The sequence below is a fragment of the Oncorhynchus nerka genome, linkage group LG8 (assembly GCF_034236695.1).
Source record: "Oncorhynchus nerka isolate Pitt River linkage group LG8, Oner_Uvic_2.0, whole genome shotgun sequence".
Lineage (NCBI taxonomy): Eukaryota > Metazoa > Chordata > Actinopteri > Salmoniformes > Salmonidae > Oncorhynchus > Oncorhynchus nerka.
Genome location: NC_088403.1, coordinates 59,225,308 through 59,249,136, shown reverse-complemented (window position 1 = coordinate 59,249,136; position 23,829 = coordinate 59,225,308). Strand labels below are relative to the sequence as shown.

General features: G+C 44.0%; 1 protein-coding gene across 3 annotated transcripts in view; it reads right to left on the bottom strand.

Annotated features, from left to right (window-relative positions):
• Positions 1-214: 214 nt before the first annotated feature.
• Positions 215-23,829, bottom strand: part of LOC115133867 (actin filament-associated protein 1-like) — a 145,496-nt gene continuing 121,881 nt past the window's right edge. For all 3 annotated transcript variants that reach the window (XM_065021947.1, XM_065021945.1, XM_065021946.1), the window contains exons 9-17: positions 16,911-17,063; positions 16,438-16,649; positions 16,047-16,192; positions 14,888-15,002; positions 7,931-8,066; positions 4,473-4,637; positions 3,936-4,126; positions 1,310-1,477; positions 215-617 (exon numbers count right to left, since the gene is read on the bottom strand). In XM_065021947.1, coding sequence (XP_064878019.1) covers positions 591-617; positions 1,310-1,477; positions 3,936-4,126; positions 4,473-4,637; positions 7,931-8,066; positions 14,888-15,002; positions 16,047-16,192; positions 16,438-16,649; positions 16,911-17,063 — 1,313 coding nt within the window. In that variant the 3' untranslated portion in view covers positions 215-590. The remainder of the gene's footprint in view (positions 618-1,309; positions 1,478-3,935; positions 4,127-4,472; positions 4,638-7,930; positions 8,067-14,887; positions 15,003-16,046; positions 16,193-16,437; positions 16,650-16,910; positions 17,064-23,829) is intronic.

Sequence of the window (23,829 nt, the reverse complement as noted above, 5' to 3'; positions counted from 1 at the left end):
TTGAAAATCATCTGGATGGCCTAACAGTGATACAAACGGCTGGATCCAGATGCTGTGGACATTAGTGGCACAGTGCAGTTCCTGTTCTAAAGAGAGGGAGCTATACAATACAACAAGCATTAAATATTATCAACATAAATAATCACAAGGATGCTAGTATTTACCTAAGAAACATTTACAAATAAATATGCACTTGATTTTGGAACCCCACGAGTTGTAGAAACCTGATTGTTTTATGTGATGGAGAAACAGGCAACAAGAGACTATGAAAGTGGATGACTGCAAAACAAAAACTAACAAAAAAAACACAAGATTGGGCGATACAAAAGCACACAACAGAGTAGTTGAAATATAACATGGTATTACACAATGGTACGCTAGAAAAAGACTGCTAGTTCTTTATGTCCAGGAAATAAAGTAGACAAAAAAAAAACCCAGCATCGTCTTGATCGTCTCTCTGTTTGGCTATGCTTGTAGTGTACTCCTCTTCAACCTTCTTCCCCATACGAACTGATTTAAATAAATATATACACGCATTAAAATAAAATAAAAAGCTAATAAGATAGGACTGTTGTGAACAGAGTTGTTGCTCATGTGCCAGTCTTCATCTCCCATTCCTGCAACAAAGGGCACATTGAGTGAGTTGAGATATATACACACAAATACGACAGTTACACGCAAATTCAGTGCAGTCATTAGACTGGGATGTGTGTGTGTGTCAGATGTGTGGTAATACAGGTGAATGAGTGCAGAGGATGTTTTGAGTGTGTGTGTGTGTGTGTGTTTGTCAGAGATGTGTGGTAATACAGGTGAATGAGTGCAGAGGATGTTTTGAGTGTGTGTGTGTGTGTTATTTTTTTTACCTTTATGTAAACTAGGCAAGTCAGTTAAGAACAAATTCTTATTTTCAATGACGGCCTAGGAACAGTGGGTTAACTGCCTGTTCAGGGGCAGAACGACAGAGTTGTACCTTGTCAGCTTGGGGATATGAACTTGCAACCTTTCGGATACTAGTCCAACGCTCTAACCACTAGGCTACCCTGCCGCCCCGTGTGTGTGTGTGTGAGTGTAAATGCAGGAGTGTGTAAACGCAGGTGTGTGTGTGTGTCAGAAGAGGCTGGTGGGAGGAGCTATATGATAATTGGCTCATTGTAAGGGCTGGAATGGAATGGAATCAAATCCATATGTTTGATGTGTTTGACACCGTTCCATTCATTCTAATCCGTTCCAGAAATTACAATGAGCCCCTCCTCTAATAGCTCCTCCCACCAGCCTCCACTGGTGTGTGTTCTCCATAACTCTTTCCCACCTTAGCCTTCTTGAGGACATGGCCGCGGACGGCCGAGGGTTTCTGATTGGTCGTTCTGCGGAGGAGGGAGGCACTGTTGACGGGCAGAGTAGAACAGCTCTCTGTGTCGCTGGTGTCACAGCTGGAGATGGGAGAGTTCTCTAGGGTACGCCTCAGCAACACTGGGGACTGGACACACAGATACACACCATTCAGAGTCAGCAGCAACATTTGCAACAGCCTGTTTCTCATGAGTATGTTGGGCGTCTTGACACAGTGAAGAGACTATAAATGACTGTTATCAAGCTGGACACGGTGAAGAGACTATAAATGACTGTTATCAAGCTGGACACAGTGAAGAGGCTATAAATGACTGTTATCAAGCTGGACACAGTGAAGAGACTATAAATGACTGTAATCAAGCTGGACACAGTGAAGAGGCTATAAATGACTTATCAAGCTGGACACAGTGAAGAGACTATAAATGACTGTTATCAAGCTGGACACAGTGAAGAGGCTATAAATGACTGTTATCAAGCTGGACACAGTGAAGAGACTATAAATGACTGTAATCAAGCTGGACACAGTGAAGAGGCTATAAATGACTGTTATCAAGCTGGACACAGTGAAGAGACTATAAATGACTGTTTATCAAGCTGGACACAGTGAAGAGACTATAAATGACTGTTATCAAGCTGGACACAGTGAAGAGACTATAAATGACTCATCAAGCTGGACACAGTGAAGAGGCTATAAATGACTGTTATCAAGCTGGACACAGTGAAGGGGCTATAAATGACTGTTATCAAGCTGGACACAGAAGAGACTATTAATGACTGTTATCAAGCTGGACACAGTGAAGAGACTATAAATGACTGTTATCAAGCTGGACACGGTGAAGAGACTATAAATGACTGTTATCAAGCTGGACACGGTGAAGAGGCTATAAATGACTGTTATCAAGCTGGACACAGTGAAGAGGCTATAAATGACTGTTATCAAGCTGGACACAGTGAAGAGACTATTAATGACTGTTATCAAGCTGGACACAGTGAAGAGACTATAAATGACTGTTATCAAGCTGGACACAGTGAAGAGACTATAAATGACTGTTATCAAGCTGGACACAGTGAAGAGACTATAAATGACTGTTATCAAGCTGGACACAGTGAAGAGACTATAAATGACTTATCAAGCTGGACACAGTGAAGAGACTATAAATGACTGTTATCAAGCTAGACACAGTGAAGAGGCTATAAATGACTGTTATCAAGCTGGACACAGTGAAGAGACTATAAATGACTGTTATCAAGCTGGACACAGTGAAGAGGCTATAAATGACTGTTATCAAGCTGGACACAGTGAAGAGACTATAAATGACTGTTATCAAGCTGGACACAGTGAAGAGACTATAAATGACTGTTATCAAGCTGGACACAGTGAAGAGACTATAAATGACTTATCAAGCTTGACACAGTGAAGAGACTATAAATGACTGTTATCAAGCTGGACACAGTGAAGAGACTATAAATGACTGTTATCAAGCTGGACACAGTGAAGAGACTATAAATGACTGTTTATCAAGCTGGACACAGTGAAGAGACTATAAATGACTGTTATCAAGCTGGACACAGTGAAGAGACTATAAATGACTGTTATCAAGCTTGACACAGTGAAGAGACTATAAATGTAGGTCAATTATATTTTCTGCACAGGTTTGATTTAGTTTTAGTCATTTCAAGGCTAATTTACATAGGAAAAAATGCTTTTGTCTGTTCACTTTTCAAGAGAAGGAAGCCATTGTACAGTACTGAGACTCAGCCATGGGTCATAGACATGGTAGAGACAGCCAGAACAGGACCTAATGGTTCCTCTCTAGGTATCTGCCTTCCAGGGAGTGTTTTCTAGCCACTGTGCTTCTGCCTCTGCATTGCTTGCTGTTTGGTGTTTTAGTCTGGGCTTCTGCCTCTGCATTGCTTGCTGTTTGGTGTTTTAGTCTGGGCTTCTGCCTCTGCATTGCTTGCTCTTTGGTGTTTTAGACTGGGGATCTGTAAAGCTCTTTGGTGTTTTAGTCTGGGGATCTGTAAAGCTCTTTGGTGTTTTAGACTGGGGATCTGTAAAGGTCTTTGGTGTTTTAGTCTGGGGATCTGTAAAGCTCTTTGGTGTTTTAGACTGGGGATCTGTAAAGCTCTTTGGTGTTTTAGGCTGGGGATCTGTAAAGGTCTTTGGTGTTTTAGTCTGGGGATCTGTAAAGCTCTTTGGTGTTTTAGGCTGGGGATCTGTAAAGCTCTTTGGTGTTTTAGGCTGGGGATCTGTAAAGCTCTTTGGTGTTTTAGGCTGGGGTAAAGCTCTTTGGTGTTTTCTGTAAGGCTCTTTGGTGTTTTAGTCTGGGGATCTGTAAAGCTCTTTGGTGTTTTAGGCTGGGGATCTGTAAAGCTCTTTGGTGTTTTAGGCTGGGGATCTGTAAAGCTCTTTGGTGTTTTAGGCTGGGGATCTGTAAAGCTCTTTGGTGTTTTAGGCTGGGGATCTGTAAGGCTCTTTGGTGTTTTAGTCTGGGGATCTGTAATGCTCTTTGGTGTTTTAGGCTGGGGATCTGTAAGGCACTTTGTGACAACTGCTGATGTAAAAAGGGATTCATAAAACAAACCTGTGGGCTGGAGGTGCCAGACTTGGGCTCGATGGTGAGTCCCAGAGTGACTCCTCCGTTCAGGGCCTTCTTCAGACTCTCCTTGACCTCTGTCATCTCCAGCTCCAGGCTCACCCGCTCGTCCTCCTTCAGCTTGCACTCGTCCTCCACCTTTTTCAGCCGCTCCGCCAGGGACCCAGCGCAGCGCTTAGCTGCGTGAAGGAGGAAAGGTAGAGGAAGGATGTTTTAGAATGGGTCACAGCACTACCATACGCTCTCAGTATCTGTCCTACCTTGATTTGTAGTTTATTGAGAAGTCAGTCAGGAAAAGAACATCTGACTCCCATCTCTCCCCCTCCAAACCCTTCTTCCATCCTGCACCCCTCAATCCTAAACCTAACCCTCCCATCCATAACTCCACTAAACACCACTCACTACTAACCCTCCCATCATCTCCATCTTACACTACTTTCACTCCCACCTCTCCCTCTTCTCTCTACCTTGGTAGAAGCAGTGTGTGTGTGTGTGTGTGTGTGTGTGTGTGTGTGTGTGTCGTACCGGTGCTGGCCTCCATGGCGGTGCGCAGGTCTTTCCTGTCCTTCTTCAGCTGGGTCAGACGGTTCCTGATGTCCTGCTTTCTGTTTATTAGCTCCTCCTCTTTAGCCTGCAGCATCTTGGCGTCCGCCTCCACACGGTTCTTACCGTACTTATACTGCTCTGCACCTACAGGACAGAGAGGAGAGTTATATACACACTACATGACCAAAAGGACGTGGACACCTGCTTGTTGAACATCTCATTCCAAAATCATGGGCATTAATATGGAGTTTGTCCCCCCGTTGTGGCTAGAACAGCCTCCACTCTTCTGGGAAGGCTTTCCACGACTTGCTTCCATTCAACCACAAAAGCATTAGTGAGGTCGGAAACTGATGTTGCGCGATTAGGACTGGCTCGCAGTCGGCATTCCAATTCATCACAAAGGTGTCCGATGAGGTTGAGGTCAGGGCTCTGTGCAAGTCAGTCAAGTTCTTCCACACCGATTTTGACAAACCATTTCTGTATGGACCTTGATTTGTGCACAAGGGGCATTGTCATGCTGAAACAGGAAAGGGCCTTTTCCCCAAACTGTTGCCAGAAAGTTGGAAGCACAGAAATGCACTAGGCGGTCCCGTTCTTTGAGTTTGTGTGGCCTACCACTTCACGGCTGAGCCATTGTTGCTCATCTAGAATGTAATTTTATGCTGTAGCATTAAGATTTCCCTTCACTGGAACTAAGGGGCCCAAACCATGAAAAACAGCCCCAGACCATTATTCCTCCTCCGCCAAACTTTACAGTTGTCACTATGCATTGGGACAGGTAGCATTCTCCTGGCATCCACCATACCCAAATTCATCCGTCGGACTGCCAGGTGGTGAAGCGTCATGCAGATTTACACCACTCCAGCCGACATTTGGCATGGTGATCTTAGGATTGTGTGCGGCTGCTTAGCCATGGCAACCAATTTCATGAAGCTCCCGACGAACAGTTATTGTGCAGACATTGCTTCCAAAGGCAGTTTGGAACTCGGTAGTGAGTGTTGTAACCGAGGACAGACGGTTTATACGCTCTACGCACTTCAGCGGTCCCATTCTGTGAGCTTGTGTGGCCTACCACTTCACGGCTGAGCCGTTGTTGCTCCTAGACGCTTCCACTTCACAATAACAGCACTTACATTCGGGGCAGCTCTAGCAGGGTAGTAATTTGCGAACTTGTTGGAAAGGTGGTATCCTATGACAGTGCCACGTAGAAAGTCACTGAGCTCTTCAGTACGGGCCATTCTACTTCCAATGTTTGTCTATGGCGATTGCAGGGCTGTGTGCTCAATTTTTATACACCTGTCAGCAACGGGTATGGCTGAAATAGCCGAATCCACTCATTTGAAGGGCTGTCCACATACTTCTGTATATATAGTGTACCTTCACACCATTAAACCCAAACAGTGTAGGGAAATGGGCAATGGAAGGGGAGAAGGAGGGATTAGGAGGAGGGGGAAGGGGGGATTTGGGAAAAAGAGTGATTAGGGGGAATGAGGGATTAGGGGGAGAATAGAATCAGAGAGGAGGTGAGGTGAGGAATGGAAGGAAAAAAAACAGGGGATGAGAAGAATGATGAGAGAACAGGGGATGAGAGGAATGGGAGGGGAGAACAGGGGATGAGAGGAGTGGGAGGGGAGAACAGGGGATGAGAGGAATGATGAGAGAACAGGGGATGAGAGGAATGATGAGAGAACAGGGGATGAGAGGAATGGGAGGAGAGAACAGGGGATGAGAGGAATGGGAGGAGAGAACAGGGGATGAGAGGAATGGGAGTAGGGAACAGGGGATGAGAGGAATGGGAGGAGGGAACAGGGGATGAGAGGAATGGGAGGAGGGAACAGGGGATGAGAGGAATGGGAGGGGAGAACAGGGGATGAGAGGAATGGGAGGGGAGAACAGGGGATGAGTGGAATGGGAGGGGAGAACAGGGAATGAGAGGAAGAGAGGAATGGGAGGGGAGAACAGGGGATGAGAGGAATGGGAGGGGAGAACAGGGGATGAGAGGAATGGGAGGGGAGAACAGGGGATGAGAGGGGAGAACAGGGGATGAGAGGAATGATGAAGAGAGAACAGGGGATGAGAGGAATAGGAGGGGAGAACAGGGGATGAGTGGAATGATGAATAGAGAACAGGGATGAGAGGAATGGGAGGGGAGAACAGGGGATGAGAGGAATGGGAGGGGGAACAGGGGATGAGAGGAATGGGAGGGGAGAACAGGGGATGAGAGGAATGGGAGGGGGGAACAGGGGATGAGAGGAATAGGAGGGGAGAACAGGGGATGAGAGGAATGGGAGGGGGGAACAGGGGATGAGTGGAATGATGAATAGAGAACAGGGATGAGAGGAATGGGAGGGGAGAACAGGGGATGAGAGGAATGGGAGGGGAGAACAGGGGATGAGAGGAATGATGAAGAGAGAACAGGGGATGAGAGGGGAGAACAGGGGATGATAGGGGAGAACAGGAGGAGGGAGAGGAGAAAGAACCAACCAATGGTTCAACCAATGAACCAACCAATGCTCATCAGAGTTCATAAACTGACCAGAAACCCAGTGAACCCAAACCTCAGCCCAGAAATACCTGTTAATCACCCAGAAGAGGGTAGGGCCCAACCCTGCTGGAAAATAATCATCTGAATAAGAAGCCACAGAGGCCACTGGAGCCTCTCCACACCACGAATGACGACTGTGTGTGTGTGTGTGTGTGTGTGTGTGTATGGGCGCGCTCCTCACTAGAGCATTAGCCTTTACGAAGGACTGTATACTCATTCAAAACCACCATCTTCAACCATCGATACACCGATATGGGCCTATTTTAGCTTGAGATGAAACAAGGATTGTGTAACAGACACTGAATCCAAAATGTCTTGAGAAAGCGGGTTCAAAACAGTCGTAGATGAAGCATTACTGAATAGACACAGCCCTCCATCATACAGATTAGTCCCACCAGTGACCACTCTGTCCCCTGGCCAAATACATTTGAATGAATGTTAGTTTGGTCTGGATATGAAGTGACAGTCATCCACAAGGTTGGGTTTTTACGACAGATGCTTTCTAAGAAACTGTATTAGCTCCACCCAAAATATGTCTGCTACTGCTGCCTCACCAACGGTCAGCTGGGAATTCCGTCATTTTCCGGGTTATTGTGGTGTTTCAGTTTTCCTAGAAAGCGATCAGCCGTGTGTTTGACTGAGGAGTGGGGAGCCAGACTTAGTGTCTACTAAGACCAGGCTACTGCTGTATGTCACTGCCAATGGCTGGTATAACGATGACTGGAAGTGACAGGCTAGCACTAGATGAATTAACATGCCAGTACTGGGTGTCATGATTTGCAGACTGTAATGTACTCATGGGAATGTGTCTCTATCGCGCACACACACACACACACACACACACACACACACACACACACACACACACACACACACACACACACAGACTTACTGGAGTTGTTGCGTTTCACAGATGCTGTTCCATTGGTTGTTCCATTGGTTGTTCCATTGGTCTTCTTGGCCTGGTTCTTGTCCACCTTCTGTTTAGACGCTGTCCCATTGGTCACTGGGACCTTTTTTCCCTTCAGCTGATTGGTTGAGAAGGAGGAAGAGAGAACAACTATTCATAATCTGGTTGAAATGCACAGGCTTAAAACGGCTAAGTATAATTTGCACATATAATGAAAACCATGAGGTGAACAGACCGTTACAATGGCTACAAAAACCACTTCAATAAAAATCCACAATGTCCACCAAACTCCCCAGGTGGATATGATCATGAGAACGTCTCTGTGCACAGCTGTACAAACACATTTTAAGTTAAACATAACACAGTAATCCCAGCGTTGGGCTAAACCAGTCCTACTGTACTGCATTACCCCTGCAGTGTGTGTGTGTGTGTGTGTGTGTGACTGTGTGTCTGATGACAATGAAAGGTTCATCTGAGGACGGGCACACACACACACACACACACACACACACACACGCACTGCTGGGAAACAGCAACTCTACAACACCATGTGATGCCTAATGTGTGTAACAGTGCTGGGTGCCACTTTCAGTATATGTCAGGTTCATGTAGACCAGGGGCATCAACGTCATACCATGGAGGGCCTAGTGTCTGCTGCTTTCAGCTTTTTCCTTTCAATTAAGACCTAGACAACCAGGTGAGGAGAGCTCCTTACTAATCAATGACCGTAATTAATCAATCAAGTACAAGGGAGGAGCCGAAAACCAGCAGACACTCTGCCTCCGTGGAATGAGTTGGACACGTGCTGTAACGTCTTTACAAATATAACCGTGCTGTAACGTCTTTACAAATATAACGTGCTGTAACGTCTTTACAAATATAAACGTGCTGTAACGTCTTTACAAATATAACCGTGCTGTAACGTCTTTACAAATATAACCGTGCTGTAACGTCTTTACAAATATAACCGTGCTGTAACGTCTTTACAAATATAACCGTGCTGTAACGTCTTTACAAATATAAACGTGCTGTAACGTCTTTACAAATATAACGTCTTTACAAATATAAACGTGCTGTAACGTCTTTACAAATATAAACGTGCTGTAACGTCTTTACAAATATAACCGTGCTGTAACGTCTTTACAAATATAAACGTGCTGTAACGTCTTTACAAATATAAACGTGCTGTAACGTCTTTACAAATATAACCGTAACGTCTTTACAAATATAACCGTGCTGTAACGTCTTTACAAATATAACCGTGCTGTAACGTCTTTACAAATATAAACGTGCTGTAACGTCTTTACAAATATAACCGTGCTGTAACGTCTTTACAAATATAAACGTGCTGTAACGTCTTTACAAATATAAACGTGCTGTAACGTCTTTACAAATATAACCGTGCTGTAACGTCTTTACAAATATAAACGTGCTGTAACGTCTTTACAAATATAAACGTGCTGTAACGTCTTTACAAATATAAACGTGCTGTAACGTCTTTACAAATATAACCGTGCTGTAACGTCTTTACAAATATAAACGTGCTGTAACGTCTTTACAAATATAACCGTGCTGTAACGTCTTTACAAATATAAACGTGCTGTAACGTCTTTACAAATATAACCGTGCTGTAACGTCTTTACAAATATAACCGTGCTGTAACGTCTTTACAAATATAAACGTGCTGTAACGTCTTTACAAATATAACCGTGCTGTAACGTCTTTACAAATATAACCGTGCTGTAACGTCTTTACAAATATAACAAATATAACGTCTTTACAAATATAACCGTGCTGTAACGTCTTTACAAATAAACGTGCTGTAACGTCTTTACAAATATAAACGTGCTGTAACGTCTTTACAAATATAAACGTGCTGTAACGTCTTTGCTGTAACGTCTTTACAAATATAAACGTGCTGTAACGTCTTTACAAATATAAACGTGCTGTAACGTCTTTACAAATATAAACGTGCTGTAACGTCTTTACAAATATAAACGTGCTGTAACGTCTTTACAAATATAAACGTGCTGTAACGTCTTTACAAATATAAACGCGTGCTGTAACGTCTTTACAAATATAAACGTGCTGTAACGTCTTTACAAATATAACGTAACGCTGTAACGTCTTTACAAATATAAGCGTGCTGTAACGTCTTTACAAATATAAACGTGCTGTAACGTCTTTACAAATATAAACGTGCTGTAACGTCTTTACAAATATAAACGTGCTGTAACGTCTTTACAAATATAACGCTGTAACGTCTTTACAAATAATAACGTCTTTACGTGCTGTAACGTCTTTACAAATATAACCGTGCTGTAACGTCTTTACAAATATAACGTGCTGTAACGTCTTTACAAATATAAACGTGCTGTAACGTCTTTACAAATAACGTCTTTAAACGTGCTGTAACGTCTTTACAAATATAAACGTGCTGTAACGTCTTTACAAATATAAACGTGCTGTAACGTCTTTACAAATATAAACGTGCTGTAACGTCTTTACAAATATAAACGTGCTGTAACGTCTTTACAAATATAAAACGTCTTTACAAATATAAACGTGCTGTAACGTCTTTACAAATATAACCGTGCTGTAACGTCTTTACAAATATAAACGTGCTGTAACAAATATCTTTACAAATATAAACGTGCTGTAACGTCTTTACAAATATAACCGTGCTGTAACGTCTTTACAAATATAACCGTGCTGTAACGTCTTGTAACGTCTTTACAAATATAACCGTGCTGTAACGTCTTTACAAATATGCTGTAACGTCTTTACAAATATAAACGTGCTGTAACGTCTTTACAAATATAAACGTGCTGTAACGTCTTTACAAATATAACGTAACGCTCTTTACAAATATAACGCGTGCGTCTTTACAAAAATATAACAAATATAAACGTGCTGTAACGTCTTTACAAATATAAAAACGTCTTTACAAATATAACGTGCTGTAACGTCTTTACAAATATAAACGTGCTGTAACGTCTTTACAAATATAAACGTGCTGTAACGTCTTTACAAATATAAACGTGCTGTAACGTCTTTACAAATATAAGCGTGCTGTAACGTCTTTACAAATATAAACGTGCTGTAACGTCTTTACAAATATAAACGTGCTGTAACGTCTTTACAAATATAACGTGCTGTAACGTCTTTACAAATATAAACGTGCTGTAACGTCTTTACAAATATAAACGTGCTGTAACGTCTTTACAAATATAACCGTGCTGTAACGTCTTTACAAATATAAGCGTGCTGTAACGTCTTTACAAATATAAAACGTCTTTACAAATATAAACGTGCTGTAACGTCTTTACAAATATAAACGTCTTTACAAATATAAACGTGCTGTAACGTCTTTACAAATATAAACGTGCTGTAACGTCTTTACAAATATAACCGTGCTGTAACGTCTTTACAAATATAACCGTGCTGTAACGTCTTTACAAATATAAACGTGCTGTAACGTCTTTACAAATATAAACGTGCTGTAACGTCTTTACAAATATAACGTGCTGTAACGTCTTTACAAATATAACGCTGTCTTTAACTGTAACGTCTTTACAAATATAACCGTGCTGTAACGTCTTTACAAATATAAACGTGCTGTAACGTCTTTACAAATATAAACGTGCTGTAACGTCTTTACAAATATAACGCTGTAACGTCTTTACAAATATAACGTGCTGTAACGTCTTTACAAATATACGTCTTTACAAATATAACGTGCTGTAACGTCTTTACAAATATAACCGTGCTGTAACGTCTTTAACGTCTTTACAAATATAAACGTGCTGTAACGTCTTTACAAATATAAACGTGCTGTAACGTCTTTACAAATATAAACGTGCTGTAACGTCTTTACAAATATAAACGTGCTGTAACGTCTTTACAAATATAAACGTGCTGTAACGTCTTTACAAATATAAACGTGCTGTAACGTCTTTACAAATATAACCGTGCTGTAACGTCTTTACAAATATAACCGTGCTGTAACGTCTTTACAAATATAATATAATGACATAATATGGAGGTGATGGTCAGTGTAAAGGCAAGGAGTAGTGTGAACATACTGAGGACACACACACACACACACACAGAACCCTCTAAAAGCAGGGTGGTCCGCAGTGCTCTGAGAGATACGCAGCCTAAGACACTGCAGCTATTTGACCCCCCCTACTTCTCTCAGTTAATATCAAGGCCTCTAACTAAGGTTTGCTAAAGAGTGCATGGTCAATGTCTCAGACCCTAACTCCCATGCACTCAAAACTGGACATTTTACGAGGGGCTCAATATGCTTGTAACACCATTCCTCTGCAAGCCCATGTTTTTAATCACATTACTAAGAGACACACTACAGTAGGACTAAGCCAGCAGGGATTTTGAGGATAATGTCTGGAAACCTCAATTCTGGGTGGCCAGTATCAACACCGTTATATTAAAACAAAGCATGTCTCTGCAGGAATAACACATGTAACAAGAATTGAGACTCAAATTGCATTAGTTAATCCTTCTCCAATCCCCTCCTCTATACATACAGTATCTCTGTTCAATCCCCTCCTCTCTACATACAGTATCTCTGTCCAATCCCCTCCTCTCTACATACAGTATCTCTGTCCAATCCCCTCCTCTCTACATAAGGTATCTCTGTCCAATCCCCTCCTCTCTACATAAGGTATCTCTGTCCAATCCCCTCCTCTCTACATACATTATCTCTGTCCAATCCCCTCCTCTCTACATACAGTATCTCTGTCCAATCCCCTCCTCTCTACATACAGTATCTCTGTCCAATCCCCTCCTCTCTACATACAGTGTCTCTGTCCAATCCCCTCCTCTCTACATACAGTGTCTCTGTCCAATCCCCTCCTCTCTACATACAGTATCTCTGTCCAATCCCCTCCTCTCTACATACAGTATCTCTGTCCAATCCCCTCCTCTCTACATACAGTGTCTCTGTCCAATCCCCTCCTCTCTACATACAGTGTCTCTGTCCAATCCCCTCCTCTCTACATACAGTATCCCTCTCCAATCCCCTCCTCTCTACATACAGTGTCTCTGTTCAATCCCCTCCTCTCTACATACAGTATCTCTGTCCAATCCCCTCCTCTCTACATACAGTGTCTCTGTCCAATCCCCTCCTCTCTACATACAGTATCTCTGTCCAATCCCCTCCTCTCTACATACAGTATCTCTGTCCAATCCCCTCCTCTCTACATACAGTATCTCTGTCCAATCCCCTCCTCTCTACATACAGTATCTCTGTCCAATCCCCTCCTCTCTACATACAGTATCTCTGTCCAATCCCCTCCTCTCTACATACAGTATCTCTGTCCAATCCCCTCCTCTCTACATACAGTATCTCTGTCCAATCCCCTCCTCTCTACATACAGTATCTCTGTCCAATCCCCTCCTCTCTACATACAGTATCTCTGTCCAATCCCCTCCTCTCTACATACAGTGTCTCTGTCCAATCCCCTCCTCTCTACATACAGTATCTCTGTCCAATCCCCTCCTCTCTACATACAGTGTCTCTGTCCAATCCCCTCCTCTCTACATACAGTATCCCTGTCCAATCCCCTCCTCTCTACATACAGTCTCTCTGTCCAATCCCCTCCTCTAGACATACAGTATCTGTCCAATCCCCTCCTCTAGACATACAGTGTATCTGTCCAATCCCCTCCTCTCTACATACAGTATCCCTCTCCAATCCCCTCCTCTCTACATACAGTTTCTCTGTCCAATCCCCTCCTCTCTACATACAGTATCTCTGTCCAATCCCCTCCTCTAGACATACAGTATCTCTGTCCAATCCCCTCCACTAGACATACAGTATCTCTGTCCAATCCCCTCCCCTCCTCTCCTCTCTACATACAGTATCCCTGTCCAATCCCCTCCTCTCTACATACAGTATCCCTGTCACCTCTCCCGTAGAAAATAATTGCTCTCTGTTTTAATTCATATTTAGTTAAAGGGAGAGTTCACGCCAAAATCACAAAGTTATTCGATGGAATTTAGATGATGTCATTGACATTTGGGTCTATACAAGAAATGTCACAAGGGTCCCGACATCTTTTAGGTATGAAAATGTTTGATAAATGTTGGCTTTGAAGTGAACTATCCATTTGATATGAAAGAGAAGAGTTCAGTGTTAGGGTAGCATAAATGTTAGGAAAGCAGTGCGTTAGTCACCTGAGCAACGGCTTTAGTGTTAGTGTTAGAGGAGGAAGAGGAGAGGAGTTTGGATTTGACAGGGCCAGGGGTTTTGTAGTGGCTGGAGGAAGAGGAGGAGGAGGAGGATGATGCCAGGCGACTGGGCTTGGGGGAGTAGCGGGCAGCCAGCTTGGGCGAAGGCATGTTCTCATACAGGTCAGGGTCAGTGTTCTCATACAACACCTCCTCTCTCAGACGTCGCCCTCCGGTGGCAGGGCTGGAGTATAGCGCCTCAGGGTCCTTACGATAGAGGAAGGTTTGCAAAGAGGAGAGAAGGGGAGAGGAGAGGAGAGAAGAGGAGAGAAGAAGAGGGGAGAGAAGGGGAGAGGAGAGAGAGAAGGGAGGAGAGGAAATATAAAGAGAAAGAAAATGATAAGAGAGAAGGGGAGATGAAAATGTGAAACAGAGTGAACAAAGGAGCCAGCAAATGAGACGATAAAAGGGGGGAGGAGAAGAGAAAAAGAGGACACCAAAGGGTTGATGTTGTTGTTACAGGCCAGTGAGTTGGAGCAGGGGAACGTACTTGAAAGTTGCACAATAATTGAATCAGAGGGATGAGCATGGGAAAGAGGGAGCGAGAGAGGATGAGAAACAGAAAGATGTCCCTGATGCAAGCCATCACAATGCAGCATCCAGACAGGAGATGGAGAGATACTGCTCCCATTTGTTTTATATATAGATATTTTGTTTGTTTTGTGTGTGTGTGTGTGTGCTTACCGTTCCATTGATGGGCACATCATCATAGTGCAGTGCCATTCCAGAGGGGCATGCGTAACTGTTGGCAGGGTTGTCCAGATAAGGGTTGGGAGATACAGCACGTTTACTAGTGAAGCTGAGGAGGACACTGTGAGTTACTATACACGTGACAACACAAGGACAAATGACACCTTCTCCTTCACCTTCTTCTCATAATCCTAGTCATCTATAGAAATGTAGAGCCCTATTGGGAATAAGGAGATAATTTGCCTTTAAGGACCCTTATAGCTGTTGTCTCATAGTGTCCCCATCATACAGATAACAGTCCAATCATGTTGTAGTCCAGTTGATATTGAAACTCTTCATCCAGCTCTTTGCTAAGTGTGTTGTGTTTTGTTTGTGTGGGCAGGACTGGACTGCACACGGTGCTCTAGTGAAAACAATGCTGGTAAGAGAGTGACTCACATCCTCTGAGGGAAACATTGATCCAGAGTCATGCATTCCTAACTGAACAGGGGCTTTTCAAAACCTCATAGTGGACACATACCATCATGCACCCGTCCCATCTGTCATACAACGCCTTTTTGGTGGATTTCAAAACACGGCCACCATACCCACCACCAAACCCATCATACCCACCACCAAACCCACCATACCCACCAAACCCACCATACCCACCACCATACCCACCATCATACCCACCATACCCACCACCATACCGACCACCATTCCCACCATACCCACCACCAAACCCACCATACCCACCACCATACCCACCACCAAACCCACCATCATACCCACCATCATACCCACCATACCCACCACCAAACCCACCATACCCACCACCAAACCCACCATCATACCCACCATACCCACCACCAAACCCACCACCATACCCACCACCATACCCACCACCAAACCCACCATCATACCCACCACCAAACCCACCATACCCACCAACATACCCACCACCATACCCAACATACCCACCACCATTCCCACCAACACCCCATCTTTAAGAAAATATAGATATTTCCTTTTTCCTTTTTTACACCAGATATAAACATACGAATAACAACTTAGAGACAAACACAAACAACGACTACATCTCATCAGCCCAGAACTGCATGCTCACAGCCCATCTGGAAAACAAAATTACCCCTGTGTGTGTGTGTCTCACCAGAAGGACTGCTTGGCCAGCTGGATAACGTTTGCGGTAGTCTCTACATCTATGTAATCGTAATGTAAGGCAGCAGGGTCTGTGATAGAGCCTGTTTCAGCTAGCAGCATCCCCAGCCACCGACCCATGACCTCTGAGGAGGACGCCTGGAGAGAACAGGAGGGTTTAGAGAGATCCAGCACTATTTTATATCCAAGTCAAACTATCACATGACCACAAAGCTACTCACTAGCTAGTTAGTGCATTTGATGGTGTGGGAAGTTGCCCCTTGGGCGCTGATTTAAGGTCAGATCTGAGGATTTGAACATGAAGGTTCAGATTTGGCGTGGTGGGTAAGCTGATCCCAGATCTGAATCTATGACCAACTTCCACCCATTGACCACCAACCTACCTCCAGTACAGCCACCTCCTGTCCGTTGCGGAGCAGGCGGAAGGCGAAGGGGTGTTTGGAGTCCAGTCCGGGGCTGACCTCGCAGCCTCTGAGGGGCAGGCTGGCCGTGTGGGTCTTCAGATCAGTACGGTCCTTATGAAGCAGCAGCTGGTTGTCCTTCAGACGACACCAACGCTCACGCCAGCGGTTATTGGACAGCACGTTCAGGTAGCCTGTCAATCAGACAAGACGGACCAGTTAGGATAAAGGGGTGGGGTAAAGTGACCAATGGTGAAACAGCAGACCAGGAAATGGGTCAATAGCTGCAGTTCTGATTGTTGTAAGTCAAGACATGTCCCCATACATTCTACATAGAAACAACAACAATGTATTGGAACACATTTTAACAGAGCATCTATATGACCAATCCACCCTTGATATAGGTTGTCCTCTACACCCCAGATGTGACCTCTAACCCCTAACAGGTGTCTTACCACAGGTGGGTATGTCCTCCTCGGCTGAAGAGGTCTGTTCGTCAGTGGACGGCTTCTTCTTGCCTAAGCCAATGATCTTAGTGATCTTCTTCCCCGCCCCTTTACTCAGCGTGCCTCCCTTCTGACTCTTCTGAGAGTCCTTCTTCCCTTTACCTGAGGGAGAGAGAGACACAGTTGGTGAGGGAGACAGAGAGAGAGACAGAGACAGAGACAGAGAGAGAGAGAGGGGAGAGAGAGTGGGAATGAGAAAGAGGAAGGTATAGAGTGAGAGGGGGAGACAGAGAGAAAATACAGACATACAATGCCAGAGAGCTAGACCATCACAGTACTGTAATCTTTAACAATTCAACTATGATCACAGTACCTGATAAGACTGTAATAGACAAGCAGATCATTTGAATATTTTGGTCAGAAATTAGGCCTACTACCCAAAGAGACCCATGGACACAATGACAGTGAACATTATCCTGGAAATACTGTGGTCTAAACCAGGCCTTAAAGGCTGTCTCTGTGTGTCTGAAGATACAATCTGCTGGTCCCTGTTGTTTGGATTGGAGAGGAGAGAGACACAGGAGAGAAACACAGGAGAGAAACACAGGAGAGAGACACAGGAGAGAGACACAGGAGAGACACAGAGGAGAGAGACACAGAGGAGAGAGACAGAGGAGAGAGAGAGGAGAGAGACAGAGGAGAGAGAGAGGAGACACGGGAGAGGGAGAGGAGACACAGGAGAGAGAGAGGAGAGAGACAGAGGAGACACAGGAGAGAGAGAGGAGAGAGAGGAGACACAGGAGAGAGACAGAGGAGAGAGAGGAGACACAGGAGAGAGAGAGGAGAGAGAGAGGAGACACAGGAGAGAGAGAGGAGAGAGAGGAGACACAGGAGAGAGAGAGGAGAGAGAGGAGACACAGGAGAGAGAGAGAGAGAGAGGAGACACAGGAGAGAGAGAGAGAGAGAGAGAGAGAGAGGAGACACAGGAGAGAGAGATGAGACACAGGAGAGACAGAGGAGAGAGACAGAGGAGAGAGAGAGGAGAGAGACAGAGGAGAGAGAGAGGAGACACGGGAGAGGGAGAGGAGAGAGAGGAGACACAGGAGAGAGAGAGGAGAGAGACAGATGAGACACAGGAGAGAGAGAGGAGAGAGAGGAGACACAGGAGAGAGACAGAGGAGAGAGAGGAGACACAGGAGAGAGAGAGGAGAGAGAGAGGAGACACAGGAGAGAGAGAGGAGAGAGAGGAGACACAGGAGAGAGAGAGAGAGAGGAGACACAGGAGAGAGAGAGAGAGAGAGAGAGAGGAGACACAGGAGAGAGAGATGAGACACAGGAGAGACAGAGGAGAGAGACAGAGGAGAGAGAGAGGAGAGAGAGAGAGGAGAAACAGGAGAGAGAGAGGAGAGAGACAGAGGAGACACAGGAGAGAGACAGAGGAGAGACACGGGAGAGAGAGAGGAGAGAGAGAGGAGACACAGGAGAGAGACAGAGGAGACACGGGAGAGAGACAGAGGAGAGAGACAGAGGAGAGAGACAGAGGAGAGAGACACAGGAGAGAGACACAGGAGAGAGACACAGGAGAGAGACACAGGAGAGAGACAGAGGAGAGAGACACAGGAGAGAGACACAGGAGAGAGACACAGGAGAGAGACAGAGGAGAGAGACAGGAAGGAGAGAGACACAGGAGAGAGACAGGACAGAAGGTTTCTGAGGCAGTGGTTCAAAATTCCCCACGAATGATGTCTGCACACTGACACACACACACACACACACACACACACACACACACACACACACACACACACACACACACACACACACACACACACACACACACACACACACACACCTTCGCTGCATCAATCAGTACTCAGATCCAGTTACCATGATAGAGATGATATCTGCCATGGCGACGACTTCATTACATATGTGGCCATTTGTTCCCAAACACGGCTATTGTTTCTCTAGCCACACACACACACACACACACACACACACACACACACAGCAGACCCCGGGCCTAAGGTAGGAAACCAGACACACAGATGTGAAAGAGCTTCACTTTTTAAAAGGATGATTATTATGTGTTCCTCTTGAGAAAGACTGGGGGAAAACTCTCTGATCAGGTTCATTTGATTCCACTGAATCAAGGCCGTTAGTTACCAGCCATGGAAGGAATGTGGATGATTAAGCTGAAAAAGAGGGTTTGGAGACTCGTTTTTCCCCTCAGAAAGAGCTGGGGTGAAATGGTGTGAGAAGGGCGGGTGTGTGGTCGTCATTTAGCCTGAAGACGGAGGACGAGAGATATGGGGTGATGTCATCAGCCACTGGTGACATACAATATGGACTGAGAGGATTGGAGCAGTGTAAACAATATGGACTGAGAGGATTGGAGCAGTGTAAACAATATGGACTGAGAGGATTGGAGCAGAGTAAACAATATGGACTGAGAGGATTGGAGCAGAGTAAACAATATGGACTGAGAGGATTGGAGCAGAGTAAACAATATGGACTGAGAGGATTGGAGCAGTGTAAACAATATGGACTGAGAGGATTGGAGCAGTGTAAACAATATGGACTGAGAGGATTGGAGCAGTGTAAACAATATGGACTGAGAGGATTGGAGCAGAGTAAACAATATGGACTGAGAGGATTGGAGCAGAGTAAACAATATGGACTGAGAGGATTGGAGCAGAGTAAACAATATGGACTGAGAGGATTGGAGCAGTGTAAACAATATGGACTGAGAGGATTGGAGCAGTGTAAACTATATGGACTGAGAGGATTGGAGCAGTGTAAACAATATGGACTGAGAGGATTGGAGCAGTGTAAACAATATGGACTGAGAGGATTGGAGCAGTGTAAACAATATGGACTGAGAGGAGAGGATTGGAGCAGAGTAAACAATATGGACTGAGAGGATTGGAGCAGTGTAAACAATATGGACTGAGAGGATTGGAGCAGAGTAAACCATATGGACTGAGAGGATTGGAGCAGAGTAAACAATATGGACTGAGAGGATTGGAGCAGTGTAAACAATATGGACTGAGAGGATTGGAGCAGTGTAAACTATATGGACTGAGAGGATTGGAGCAGTGTAAACAATATGGACTGAGAGGATTGGAGCAGAGTAAACAATATGGACTGAGAGGAGAGGATTGGAGCAGAGTAAACAATATGGACTGAAAGGATTGGAGCAGAGTAAACAATATGGACTGAGAGGATTGGAGCAGTGTAAACAATATGGACTGAAAGGATTGGAGCAGTGTAAACAATATGGACTGAGAGGATTGGAGCAGTGTAAACAATATGGACTGAGAGGATTGGAGCAGTGTAAACAATATGGACTGAGAGGATTGGAGCAGTGTAAACAATATGGACTGAGAGGAGAGGATTGGAGCAGAGTAAACAATATGGACTGAGAGGATTGGAGCAGTGTAAACAATATGGACTGAGAGGATTGGAGCAGTGTAAACTATATGGACTGAGAGGATTGGAGCAGTGTAAACAATATGGACTGAGAGGATTGGAGCAGTGTAAACAATATGGACTGAGAGGATTGGAGCAGTGTAAACAATATGGACTGAGAGGAGAGGATTGGAGCAGAGTAAACAATATGGACTGAGAGGATTGGAGCAGTGTAAACAATATGGACTGAGAGGATTGGAGCAGAGTAAACCATATGGACTGAGAGGATTGGAGCAGAGTAAACAATATGGACTGAGAGGATTGGAGCAGTGTAAACAATATGGACTGAGAGGATTGGAGCAGTGTAAACAATATGGACTGAGAGGATTGGAGCAGTGTAAACAATATGGACTGAGAGGATTGGAGCAGTGTAAACAATATGGACTGAGAGGAGAGGATTGGAGCAGAGTAAACAATATGGACTGAGAGGATTGGAGCAGTGTAAACTATGGACTGAGAGGGTTGGAGCAGTGTAAACAATATGGACTGAGAGGATTGGAGCAGAGTAAACAATATGGACTGAGAGGATTGGAGCAGTGTAAACAATATGGACTGAGAGGATTGGAGCAGAGTAAACAATATGGACTGAGAGGATTGGAGCAGAGTAAACAATATGGACTGAGAGGATTGGAGCAGAGTAAACAATATGGACTGAGAGGATTGGAGCAGAGTAAACAATATGGACTGAGAGGATTGGAGCAGAGTAAACAATATGGACTGAGAGGAGAGGATTGGAGCAGAGTAAACAATATGGACTGAGAGGATTGGAGCAGTGTAAATGTGACAGGTTAAAGGACATATTCATAGCCTGTTATACATTGAAAAGTATGAGTAAGTTCATAGTATGTGAGGATCTTAAAACATCTAAGGTTAAAATATGCATTCAGTATTAGTTGATAGAGATTGATAACATTCATATAATTGTGTTAAAGTTCAAATCTGTCAAAGTGAATTGTGAGAGTAATGTGTAAACGTTATATTGATTACTTTATTTTGTGGTGCCTAAAAGTGTTAATCTGTGATCTACGAAATGCTTTTAATCTATGAGCCGGAGATCGATTGCTCTGGTCTCCACCCATATTCCTGGGGAAATTCGCGGTCTTTTTCTCATTGAACTAAATGTTGACTTGAGAATACAACACCGTATCACTCTCGTGATTATTTCTCCCCTGTTTTCAGGTACTTTATTGATGATAAAAATAGTAATTTAAATGTTATAACTAGCGAACATGTCAAGAGTGTTTAAGGTGTGTTTTAGTAACGTCTTGAGGAAGTTAGAGTTAAGTTTGAAGAGAGTAATATTAGCCCTGCTCGGTTGAAGTGAAGGATAGCATCGTACTGAGAGTAGCTGCCATTTTATGTCGATTGTGAATGAACATGCGTGTTGTTAATAAGATATTTTGCTGTGTTATTTGTATAATGAGTTTTCTGTTATGTAATGTGTTACTTTTGTGAAATGATTGAACTAAATGTTGACTTGAGAATACAACACCGTATCACTCTCGTGATTATTTCTCCCCTGTTTTCAGGGGCGTAACATAAACTATATGGACTGAGAGGATTGGAGCAGTGTAAACAATATGGACTGAGAGGATTGGAGCAGAGTAAACAATATGGACTGAGAGGATTGGAGCAGTGTAAACTATATGGACTGAGAGGATTGGAGCAGAGTAAACAATATGGACTGAGAGGATTGGAGCAGTGTAAACAATATGGACTGAGAGGATTGGAGCAGTGTAAACAATATGGACTGAGAGGATTGGAGCAGTGTAAACAATATGGACTGAGAGGATTGGAGCAGAGTAAACAATATGGACTGAGAGGATTGGAGCAGAGTAAACAATATGGACTGAGAGGATTGGAGCAGAGTAAACAATATGGACTGAGAGGATTGGAGCAGTGTAAACAATATGGACTGAGAGGATTGGAGCAGTGTAAACTATATGGACTGAGAGGATTGGAGCAGTGTAAACAATATGGACTGAGAGGATTGGAGCAGTGTAAACAATATGGACTGAGAGGATTGGAGCAGTGTAAACAATATGGACTGAGAGGAGAGGATTGGAGCAGAGTAAACAATATGGACTGAGAGGATTGGAGCAGTGTAAACAATATGGACTGAGAGGATTGGAGCAGAGTAAACCATATGGACTGAGAGGATTGGAGCAGAGTAAACAATATGGACTGAGAGGATTGGAGCAGTGTAAACAATATGGACTGAGAGGATTGGAGCAGTGTAAACTATATGGACTGAGAGGATTGGAGCAGTGTAAACAATATGGACTGAGAGGATTGGAGCAGAGTAAACAATATGGACTGAGAGGAGAGGATTGGAGCAGAGTAAACAATATGGACTGAAAGGATTGGAGCAGAGTAAACAATATGGACTGAGAGGATTGGAGCAGTGTAAACAATATGGACTGAAAGGATTGGAGCAGTGTAAACAATATGGACTGAGAGGATTGGAGCAGTGTAAACAATATGGACTGAGAGGATTGGAGCAGTGTAAACAATATGGACTGAGAGGATTGGAGCAGTGTAAACAATATGGACTGAGAGGAGAGGATTGGAGCAGAGTAAACAATATGGACTGAGAGGATTGGAGCAGTGTAAACTATGGACTGAGAGGGTTGGAGCAGTGTAAACAATATGGACTGAGAGGATTGGAGCAGTGTAAACTATATGGACTGAGAGGAGAGGATTGGAGCAGTGTAAACTATATGGACTGAGAGGATTGGAGCAGTGTAAACTACATGGACTGAGAGGATTGGAGCAGTGTAAACTATATGGACTGAGAGGATTGGAGCAGTGTAAACTATATGGACTGAGAGGATTGGAGCAGAGTAAACAATATGGACTGAGAGGATTGGAGCAGTGTAAACAATATGGACTGAGAGGATTGGAGCAGTGTAAACAATATGGACTGAGAGGATTGGAGCAGTGTAAACTATATGGACTGAGAGGATTGGAGCAGTGTAAACAATATGGACTGAGAGGAGAGGATTGGAGCAGTGTAAACAATATGGACTGAGAGGATTGGAGCAGAGTAAACAATATGGACTGAGAGGATTGGAGCAGTGTAAACAATATGGACTGAGAGGATTGGAGCAGTGTAAACAATATGGACTGAGAGGAGAGGATTGGAGCAGTGTAAACAATATGGACTGAGAGGATTGGAGCAGTGTAAACAATATGGCAGATATTCAACCTGGTCTATCAGAGGGCAAAGTGGAGCTGTATCATACTAACCTTAGTTCCACATGAAGGGGGTATGGGGTAGAGGCTAGGGGTCCCTTTGGAATTGGGCATAAAATAGTTGGAGATCGACAGTAGGGGAACAAAAGTGGTTGTCAAACTGCATTACCCCTCCAATCCTCCGGAGGGGGATACCGTGAACTAATTAGAAGGAATGCAATAAATAAACTTAAACGGATCAAATTACAGCAAACTGTCAAAA